We start from the raw sequence: 11,914 nt of genomic DNA, 5'->3' as shown, positions 1-11,914 counted from the left end.
TAGTGTCAATGTGCTTTGTCCTTTTGTGATAAACATGATTCTTTGAAAGTGAAATGGTGGACTTGTTGTCACAATAGATTGTAGTAGACTATTTTTGTTCATGCATTATATCCTTCGAGATTTTTCGCATCCATATTGCTTGACATGTTGTTGATGTACCTGCCACATACTTTGCTTTCGCTGATAAAATTTTCACTATAGACTTCTTCTTTGATGCCCATGCTACAACACCTGTTCCAAGATGGAATGCATATCTAGATGTCCTCTTTCTATCGTCAATGATGCTTGCAAAATCACTATCTGTATATCCAATCAATTGAAAATTATCTAAAGTAGAATACAATATGGCATGATTCATAGTTTCTGCAATGTACCTCAATAACCTTTTTCTTGCTTGCCAATGTGAGTTCTTTGGTGAATCCATGAATCTAAAAATCAAACTAACTCCATAAATTATATATGGTCTAGTTGTAGTGAGATACATCAAACTACCAACCAATTTTCTGAATATAGTTGAATCTAAATATGTCTCATTATTTTCTCTACTGAGTGTTTCAATCTTGTTGATAATTTATTTTTCATAATCTCATTGAAATTGAAAAACTCGGTGAGATTTATTTGCTCTATTTATGATAGAGTTTTTTTTTGAATCAACACTAGGAACATGGTGATTCAATCACATTATATATGAAAATATTTATATTGTGGCTTTTCTTAGATGATTGCACTAGTATTGTGGATAGCTAAGTGAATACTAACCATTACAACATTAGTTTCTTTGAGGTCATTAGCTCATTTAGACCCAAGGGATAAATTTGAATAAATTATTGAATATTTCATTTTTTTAGTTAATTTTCTCTAAACACTAACCATTTTTTATGTCTTTTCTAGGTTAACGGTTTGAGGCTATTTATTGATATAGATTAATTTAAATCCAAGTAAATAACTAGAATAGTTTAGATCAATGGAATAGATTAGACAAGATATTTCCCATCTTAGCCTTAGAGATATATTCTTCTATTTAGTAGATACATGAAGTGTTTAATTGTAGATCAAAGTTCAATTTGTTAATTTACCAACATAGGCCCCTTGTAAACAAATTGCATAGGCCACTTATCTTTCCAACATGGTCAAGACTTGGCCCAAAAATAATGTTGAGAAAGAGTAGGGTGTTCTATCATTCTACTTGACATTGGTTATAGTAATACCACAACCATCAACAATTCAAAAATCTATTTTCTTATAGTCTTAAGAAAAATGATATCTTTTTTAATTTCTTAATAGTCCAAATAATTATAAAAGACTTGTCTACAGTGGCTCAAGTATGTCTTGTACCACCCACAATAATTGTTGGGTGGAAGGGTGTAGTAGAAATAGAGAGACACATGAGACATAATTTAGAGGGATTGATCTATTACATATAGAGATAATGGAAATTGAATCTACATTTTCCATTTTCTTAAAGTATATAAAATCTAATCCCCAAAGAAACAATCAACTTATATGTGTCAGCAAATACATTCATCAATCCATAAGATCTTTGGAATGAATCTATATTGTCTCTTTTCTTAAAGTATGTAAAATATATTTCCTGAAGAAATAATCAACTTATAAGTATTGAGAATACTATAGATACTATTGGTCAAGTATTAGTTGAGCTACAATTTAGTGAAGATATATTACTTCTTTGCAAGTTCAATTTTTATGATGGATATAGTAAATATTCAAATACTTTATAAATATTCTTAAAAAACAATGATATACATTCCCTAATCAATAAGAATAGCCTTTTACTAGAGTCATTTATTGATCATGGTAGGTTAAATATCAACAAAAACAACTCTTAAATATTTACAATAGAAATGTATTGAAATGGTCACCATAATGTCTTTTATTTCAATTTTGAAACACAAAAGAAACATTCACATAACAAATGCAAACTCATACAATGAATCAAATATAAATAAAAAAGATACATATTACCATCACATCAACAATTTCATGCCCATTTCATTTTATTTCAAAAAACATATTCACAAAAAATCTTATAAAAAGAAATGTCACAGATATTAGAAAAAAACAAAACACAAATAAATAAATCATAATAATAAACAAAATAAAAGATTATACCATACATATTATTCAATCCTTTTTACATTTGATTTTTGGTCGAAGCTATTCTTGCTCAAAAACAGACCTTTGGTACAATGTGGTAGCGACGTGTTAGTCAATTGCAGCTGTTTATTGTAAAATTGACGGTGTAAAACGTGCGACTCAATCCGTACTGCCGTTTTGAAACCAGAATAGACGCGTCCTTGATTTTTTTTATTAAACAACAAAATTTTTTATCACCACTACCACTGCATTTATTTTTATAAAAAGTAGAGTTAGAGCCGTACTATTTCTTCACACATGGCCACTTGAAAACAACAATAAAAGAGAAATAAAGTTATATACCCAACATTATATCAAAACATTAAAAAAAGCATTTAAGGTTCCTCCCATGCACACAATTATTTATCCCCTAATAATTTATTCAGTGAACAGGGAATCCGAGCTGAAGACGACAATTCCATTTACTTGCTCTTTATGGTAAGTAATGCATTGAATAAAAGAGGCATGTGCCTTATCGCCTGAAACAATGAGCAAAATCAGACTAAATGTATATGTAGTGGTCAATGCCTATCTAGAATTTGGATACCTGTTTGGCCTTAATTATTAATCAACTTATTATGGACCAACAATAAGATGCCAATGGTGGTCCAAAGTACAAGCAATTTTATAATTAATGGGAGAGTAATAATACATAGCCAAAAAGTGAGATTTTCCTAAGAAACAGGTAATAATCTCTGTGATCAGCTCACAAGTCTGAGAATACAGGTAAACTGTTCTCAGATGTGTATGCTATCAGCAGATCCTCCAAGTAATCCACACTAAGAACCTCCAATTCTATCACGCCCTCTTTAATGTCACCACTCTGGTTCATCTTATTCAATTCATCACTATTCTCATTTTGGCTCTGATCTGAGCTGCCCGATTCATTGACACTTGAACTCTGTCTCTCGTATGATCTCCTGCCCAATGACGATGAGTTGGCACTGAAACTTTCTTCAAGACAAGATGATGAGATACATATTTCAGAACATTCATTGGGGCTTCCTGTTTCTTCGGATGATCTGCAGACAAATTGATTAGGGAAGTTGAGAATAGCCCGAGAGCCTCTCATATTGAAGGCAGCTTTGTCATAAGCCATGGCTGCTTCTTCTGCAGAGTTAAATGTCCCAAGCCACACTCTGACACCATTCCTATTTGAGTCCCTGATCTCTGCTGCATATTTTCCCCATGGCCGTCTCCTCACTCCTCTGTACTTCCTCTCCATCACACACTTCTGCTTGCCGGGCTGCTTCTGCTTTTTTCGCTGTGATTTTTCATTTTTCTCATCAGAGTTTACAGTTGTCATAATGGGTGCTCTGGCTTTCAGAGCCATGGACATCAGACATGGAAGGCATCTTCCATGTTCACACCGTACATTGTTTTGTCTAAAATAGAAAATTTAGCAAAGAATACGGATTAAGCATTTGAGCTGCATGCAACTACCCAGATAAGCTCGCCTCTTCACGCTTCTTATTTTTCTGCTCAAAGCTTGTTTAATGTTGTTACTTTGTCCTTGTTGTTTTGGAAGGAGACACATACGTGTTGACTATGAATAAATATTTTCTCAAAAGAGAGAGTTGATAATGAATAACTATTTTCTCGTGTCATCAAAATGAATATAGTTAAAATAATTCTCTCTTTGGCTACAGGTCTTCAAAATATGTTAATCTTCTTAGCAAATAAGAAAGCCACTTTACGGTCTTAAGCGAGTGGCATGAGCATGGAATGAGAAGACTTCCATGCATTTTAATTCTGTCGATTTAAATGATGTAAATCAAATCCAAATGTTTATATGAAGAAAGTTCAAGATTCTTATATTTCATGCAGATGATATACTTATTATTAGATTTAATATTTATTTTTCAATGATTGCATATTATGATGATTTGATTATAAAAATTAAATTAATGTTTATATATTATCCATTATGTTTATATATATATATGATTAAATAAAATAAAATAAATGTTGTTGCCAAAATTAATTTCAATTATGTATGATGATTTGATTGCAAAAATTAAATTAATGCTTACATATTGTGCATTATGTTTTTCTATGAAGATTTTTTTTTTTTATATATATAATATTGATTGTTTTAAATAAAAAAATAAATTTTTTATATATCTATATGTGTGTGTCTATATATATATGTGTGTGTGTGTGTTTGTGTGTGTGTGTGTGTATGTATGTATGTATGTATGTATGTATGTGTATATGTATATATGTATGTGTCTGTATCAAAATAAAAATTATTTTACAATAAAGGATTAAATTAAATAAATTATAATTTTACTTAGCTTCAAACTTCTATGAAATCAATGATTCAAATTTAGATTTTAAATAGGCATTTGAAATAATGATTTGGGTGAGATAAAGTATTTTCTTGGTTGCATGGATTGTTCATTTTACAATCAAAATATGATTTGAATATTTAAAAAAATTAAAATGCTTGAATGCAAAAACTACTTTGATCCCTTTCAATCTAGAATGATACTTATTAAAGAATATACTTCTAACAGTGTTATACCACTTTATATAGCCAACTTGTTGGAAACTTTGTTTATTAGACTCATTATAGACTAGATATTGTTTTGTAATCAAACCACCATCTAGATTTAAGTATACATAAAAAGAAAATCATTCATACATTCATTGAACGTTCATAAATAAATTGAGTAAAAACCGTACTAATTCTTCTCACATGGTGAGTGGAAAACAATAATAAAAGAGAAATAAAATTATTCCCCCAACATTATTTAAAAACATTTAAAAAATCGTTTAATTTCCTCCCATGCACACAATTATTGTTGCCCTAATAATTTATTCAATGAAAAGTGAATCCCCGCCTGACACGAAGCATTGACTTGCTTTTTATGGGCAGTAATGCATTGAATAAAAGAGGCATGTGCCTTATCGCCTGACATAATGAATAAAATCATACTAAATTTGTAGATTTTCGTAGATGTAGTGGGCAATGCCTATCCAGACCTGGATACCTGTGTGGCCGTAATTATTAATCAATTTATTCCGGACAGACAATACGACGCCAATGGCGGTCCAAAGTACACGCAACCTATATGAAATGGGAGAGTAATAAAACCTCCAAATACATAGCAAAAGGGAACAAAAAGGTAATAATCTCTGTGATAAATTTACATGTCTGAGAATGAAGGTAAACTGTTCTCAGATTGATATGCTATCAGCAGATCCTCCAAGTAATCCACACTAAGAACCTCCAATTCTATCACGCCCTCTTTAATGTCACCACTCTGGTTCATCTTATTCAATTCATCACTATTCTCATTTTGGCTCTGATCTGAGCTGGCCAATTCATGGAAACTTGGCCTGTGTCTCTTGTATGATCTCCTGCCCAATGACGATGACTTGGCACTGAAAATGTCTTCACCAGAGGATGATGAGATCCATATTTCATGACACTCATCAGGGCTTACGGTTTCTTTGGGTGATGTGGGCACAAAATGATTAGGGAAGTTGAGAATGGCCCGAGAGCCTCTCATATTGAAGGCAGCTTGGTCATAAGCCATGGCTGCTTCTTCTGCAGAGTTAAATGTTCCAAGCCACACTCTGACACCATTCCTATTTGAGTCCCTGATTTCTGCTGCGTATTTTCCCCATGGCCGTCTCCTCACTCCTCTGTACTTCTTCTCCATCATCCGCTTCTCCTTGCCGTGCGTCTTCTGCTTTTTTCCTTGTGATTTTTCATTTTTCTCACCAGAGCTTAAAGTTCTCATAATGCTTTCAAATCAGAGCTTACAGCTATAACTCCATTGCTTCCCAACTTTGTATAAATCAGATATCGAAGGCATCTTCCATGTCACTACCAATACGTCAGCAGCTATGACGTTGACACCGTACTTTGTTTTGTCTAAAGATGGAAATTTGAGCTCGAACTTGTTTAATGTTATTGGTTAGTCCTTGCTGCTTTTGAAAGACACACATAGATGTTCAGTATGAATAAATATATTTCAAAAAGAGTGTTGATTATGAATAAATATTTTCTTCTGACATTAGAACAAATATAGTTAAAACTATTATACATTCTTAAAGTATAAGTCTTCGGTGATATTTTCCATGGTCTTTCCTTATGGTTCCACCAGATTCTAGTAGAGTAGCCCTCCACTATAGTGATGTCTAAATTATTGTCTCTTATTTGATTGTCCTCTATATCTTCTTGTGGGATGAGAAAAATTAGGGTTTCTACTCCCTCATTTGTCTCTTTCCTCTAGTCAAGCATGGACCAAATCTGACTCCCTCTTATCTGAAATAGGTCATTTCTTGATGATGATTCCCTGGATGATAATATATTCCTCTTCTTTTCTTGTCGATGCTTGTCTTCTTGTACATCTTTGTTGGCTATTACAGAACTCAACACTCCATCTAGTCATGCCCTATGGATTTGATTTTGGGGCATAGGATTAGGTTGTCTTCCCTCTCTATCTTTTGTCTCCAAACACCCCATCTAGTGTGTATTTCAATTTATTGCAGAATTAAGGGATATGGAATTAGGTTTGCATATGTGTCAAAGTACCTATCTTCCAGCTTCTTATCCACTTGGATGAGTGGGCCTATATTTTGTTCAATCTCTTTCTAGATTTTTTCTCCCTAGTATTCTACTAGGAGGTTGTAAAGATGGATCCAAACTAGTCTTACTTCCACCTTTTGTTTCCATGGATCAAAATTAGGTATCCAATATTTCATGTGTATCTATGTTCCATCCAAGATGTAGGGGCAATGATTTAATATGATCCATCTATCTCTTTCTAATGGAAATTTTGTAGATATATAGATCGATAGATAGATAGATAGATAGGTAGGTAGGTACAAATTTTGTAGATCATAAATAACTTAATATTGCTACTTTATTGTCTTGAATAAGTGTCACGAGATCCAATGAGAAGACATATATGAATTTAAAAGATGTAAATCAGATTCAAATATTTATATGAAAAAAATTCAAGATGAGATTATTCTTGTTGTATTCTATGTAGATGATTTACTCATTATTGGATCAAATGTTGGGCTGATCAATGATTTAAAATTAGATCTTAAATAGGTATTTCAAATAAGAATGTTAACATAATTTATAACTTATATAATATTAAATACTTTTCTAATAATAAATAATATATAAAAAAAAAGTAGAGTGGGTGAAGGAATGGAATTCTATAGAGATCAACAATTCCACCGAAAGCTAGATGAAATTGTGACAATACTTATAAGAGCAAACAAAATTCATTTTGGGTGGAAAAATAGACCCTTGAATATGGGTAGGTGGCCTAGTTGGTGGTTAAAATAGGTGGACGAAGATCTCCCAATTCCAAAGCCAAGATTTCACCAACCTGTGGAGAGGAATGGAGTGGAAAAAACAAGAAAATGAGGTAAAGATAGAAGGAACTGCAATACCAAATGGATCAACAACCCTACAAGGGACTAGTAAGGAAGAAACTAGGAGTAGGGGATAAACAAGGCAGAACCTAGGGCAAATGAAGGATATGCTAAAAATTGGCAAATATGGAACCCTAAATACAAAGGCAAGATGGAGAATCGTAGGTATGGATGGTTTTGGAAAAAAGTGCAAACAAATATTGACTACTCATGGAACTGCTTGACAAAGGAACCACACATCAAACGAAAGGTAAATGGAATAAGAACAAGAAGGCTATGGAAAGGCAAAGGAGTGTTGCACTCAGAGATGGCATCATAAACAAATATGGCACATCACAAAGGTGAGTCCCAAGACCTAAAAAAACCCCTTAGAAAATGTGTTTCAAATTTTTCAGAGCATACTCAAGTAGAAAATTCAAAAGCAAGGACAAAGGAAGTTAGGCTTTTCATAAAAAGAGGGGATGGTTGGCTAGCATACCCGAAGATGAGGAGTTGGTGAAACAAACACAAGATCACCAATATACATCTGAAAGCCCTACCCAATGGATTCTATCTAGCAAAATTTCCATCAGAAAGAGATAGATGGATCATATTAATTCATTGGCCCTACATCTTGGATGGAACATAGATACACATCAAAGATTGGATACCTAATTTTGATCCATGGAAGCAAAAGGTGAAAGCAAGACCAGTTTGGATCCATCTTTACAACCTCCTAGTAGAATACTAGGAAGAAAAAATCTAGAAAGAGATTGAATAAAATATAGGCCCACTCATCCAAGTGGATAAGAAGCTAGAAGATAGGTACTTTGACACATATGCAAACCTAATTCCACATCCCTTAATTAAACAATAAATTGAAATACACACTAGATGGGGTGTTTGGAGACAGAAGGTAGAGAGGGAGGACAACCTAATCCTATGCCCCAAAATCAAATCCATAGGGCATGACTAGATGGAGTGTTGAGTTCTATAATAGCCAACAAAGATGTACAAGAAGACAAACACCGACAATATTATCATCTAGGGAATCATCATCAAGAAATGACCTAGGTCAGCTAAGAGGGAGGGAGATCTAGTCCATGCTTGACTAGAGGAAAGAGACAAATGAGGGAGTAGAAACCCTAATTTTTCTCATCCCACAAGAAGATATAGAGGAAAATCAAATAAGGGACAATAATTTAGACATCAGTATAGTGGAGGGCTACTATACTAGAATCTGGTGGAACCATAAGGAAAGACTATGGAAACTCCAAAACCTATTGAGAGGACTACAAACAAGAATGTAGAGACAGTTACAAAGAATTCTAGGCCCTCAAAAGTAGACAAGAAGAAAGAAGAGTTAGAGCAAGAATAGGAATTTGAAGGCCTCACAAATAATGAACTCCTAGAAGAAGCAATGGTCCCGAATTTTGAGGATGAAAGGGAGGATGAGACAAAGTTGGAAGAGGAGAGAGGATGGGAGGAAGAGAAGGGAGAAATATTAGAGAAAATAATGCTAGAACAAACCCAATAGAAGTAAAAAAACCAAACATCAAACAAAAAGGAAAGTCAGGACTGAAAATGAGCAAGCCAAAACTAGAGATTATTGCCAATGCTAAGGGGAAAAGGAAATTGAGATCAGGGAAGGAGATCCTCATTCCCAAGGGGAAATGAGGCCCCTAACATGGCATTAATGCCCCTAACAAATGGTGCATAGTCAAGTGCGATATTGACTGGACAAAATAAAACTTAGTTTTACTCTAGGAGACTAAATGGAGTAATGAGGAAAGTATCAAAAGACAAATCAACTAGAAACAATTGAAAGTATAATTTGTAGGATCTATGAGGGCATTAGGTGGCTAGGGGATAATCTGGAATCCCGTTACAATTGAGGGAGTAGTTGAAGAAGATAACCAAAAATAGATTATGATAAGATGCAAACTCTTGCAACAGACTAAGAGCTTTTTCATCATCAATGTGTATGGACTGATATCAACCATAGGAAAAAGGGAGCTATGGACACAACTATCCAATAAGTTGTTAAACTATAGAGACGAGAGATGAATTATTGGAGGGGACTTCACTGCCACCTTGACTAATATGCAAAAATGGGGTTGCCTCACTAATATTAGAATAATCTAGCAGGACTTACAAGCATTTGTGGACCACAACAAAATTAGAGACATATAAGCAAAAAATGTCATCTTTACATGGACTAACTGAAGGAAGGGATTCATGAGCAATTCTAAGAGGCTAGTTAGATTCCTATTGGTAGGGGAATGGGATAATCAAGTGGATATGTAAGAAGCCATAATTTTTCCCTATCATGGATAGGATCACTTTCTCATCTAGCTCGTTATTAGGACTAAGGAACCCCCTATAGGAAGCCCATTCAAATTCAAAAACGTGTGACCAAGGGGAAAACCTCATTGCATGCTAGTGGTAAGAAATTAATATCAAAAACCACTCAAAGCTTTATCAAATAAATAATAAATTAAACTACATAAAAAATAACTGTAGGTGTGGAACAAGGAACAATTCAAAAACATATTCATAGAAAAGGAGAGAGTTGAAAAGGGTATGACTGCATTCAATTAAATTATAATAGAAATAGGAATGAGTGTGGATGACTATGAAATAGAGAAATCACTAAAAGAGGACCTATCATAATTACTTGCTAGCGAAGAATGCTATTGGAGACAAAAGTCAAGGGAAACCAGATTGAAGGAAGGGGACAAAAATAATTTATTTTTTCATAGACTAGTCATTGCAAATTCAATTAGGAAAATAATAGTTGTTTTAAGGAAGGATGATGGAATGATGGTGCAATCCATGGAGGAAGTCAATAGGGAAGGAATTAGTTTCTTCGAGGCAATAATAAATAGGGATGTTCAAGAGCATAGAGATGAGAGGGATGCTATGCTTAGCGCTATCCTCCCACTAATAAACAATGAGAAAAATGATGCTTTACTAAAAGAAATCACAATGAAGGAGGTTAGAATAGTGACATTTCAACTCAACCTTGAAAAAACTCCTAGCTTGGATGACTTTCTGGCAAGCTTTTTTTAGAACTTTTGGGAGATTGTATGCGTCAACTTGACTAATGCTATTGAGGAATCTATGAAGAAAATGACAATATTGGGGGACATAAATCATGCATTCCTTTCCTTCATCCCCATGAAAATAGATTCATATACTATGCGACTTTAGGCCTATTGCCTATGCAATACGATATACAAAATAATTACCAACATAATATAAAATAGAATGAAGAAAATTTTGAGAGTTGTAATCTCACAAGAACAAAGTGGGTTCTGTCTGGGTAGGTCAAGAACAAAGTGGGTTCTCTCTAGATTATTCATCAATCTATAAGATCTTTGGAATGAATCTACATACTCCTTTGTATTAAACTATGTAAAATATATTTTCCCAAAGAAATAATCAACTGATAAGTATTGAGAATAATATAGATATTATTGGTTGAGTACATTACTTGAGCTACAACTCAGTGATCATATATTACTTTTTTGTGAGTTCAACTTTAACAGTGGATACCATAAATAATCATATACTTTACAAAATTTCTTCAAAAACAATAATATACATTCCCTACTCAACAAGAATAACCTCTTACTAGAGTCATTTATTGCTTGTGCTTAGTTAAATATCAACAGAAACACCTATTAAATCTTTTAAATAGAAATGTATTGAAATAATCGCCATAATGCCATTTATTTGAAATTTGAAAGATAAAACAAACATTCACATAACAAATGCTGATTCTTTTCATGCATCAAATATAAATAAAAGCTATATATACCATCACATCAACAATTTCATGTATATTTTATTTTATTTCAAAGAACATATATTCACAAACAATCTTATTAAAAAAATGTAACCGATATTACAAATTAAAAATAATTAAACAAAATAAAAATAATAAACAAAATAAAAATACTCTCTCATATTTGATTTTTCTATTATACAACAAATTTTATCATCACCACTACCACTACAGTTATTTTCTTAAAAAAAATTTAGAGTTGGAGCCGTACTATTTCTTCACAAATAGTTAGTCGAAAACAATAATAAAAGAGAAATAAAGTTATACCCACTAACAGTATATAAAACTCGTTTAATTTCCTCCCATGCACACAATTATTGTTCCCCTAATAATTTATTCAGTGAATTAAAACCATAGTTCATTGAATCGCTTTTTATGGTAAGTAATATGCATTGAATAATAGAGGCATGTGTCTTATCGCCTGGCATAATGAATAAAATCATACTATATGTGTAGTGAGCAATGCCTATCCAGAACTTGATACCTGTGTGGCCGTAATTATTAATCAATTTATTGGACCGACAA

General features: G+C 33.1%; 2 protein-coding genes across 2 annotated transcripts; both read right to left on the bottom strand.

The window, feature by feature from the left end:
* Positions 1-2,860: 2,860 nt before the first annotated feature.
* On the bottom strand, positions 2,861-3,487 carry LOC131028511 (ethylene-responsive transcription factor ERF098-like). Its single transcript, XM_057958792.2, has one exon. It carries the CDS (start codon positions 3,485-3,487, stop codon positions 2,861-2,863), a length of 627 nt encoding a protein of 208 aa, XP_057814775.2.
* A 1,819-nt stretch (positions 3,488-5,306) lies between these two features.
* LOC131028510 (ethylene-responsive transcription factor ERF098-like) lies at positions 5,307-5,906 on the bottom strand. Its single transcript, XM_057958791.1, has one exon. The coding sequence runs from the start codon at positions 5,904-5,906 to the stop codon at positions 5,307-5,309; it is 600 nt and encodes a 199-aa protein (XP_057814774.1).
* Between the last annotated feature and the right edge of the window lie 6,008 nt (positions 5,907-11,914).

This window comes from Cryptomeria japonica, chromosome 8 (assembly GCF_030272615.1).
Source record: "Cryptomeria japonica chromosome 8, Sugi_1.0, whole genome shotgun sequence".
In the NCBI taxonomy this organism is placed as follows: Eukaryota; Viridiplantae; Streptophyta; class Pinopsida; order Cupressales; family Cupressaceae; genus Cryptomeria; species Cryptomeria japonica.
The sequence above is the reverse complement of the archived record's forward strand: the minus strand, read 5'-3'. Positions and strand labels throughout refer to the sequence as shown.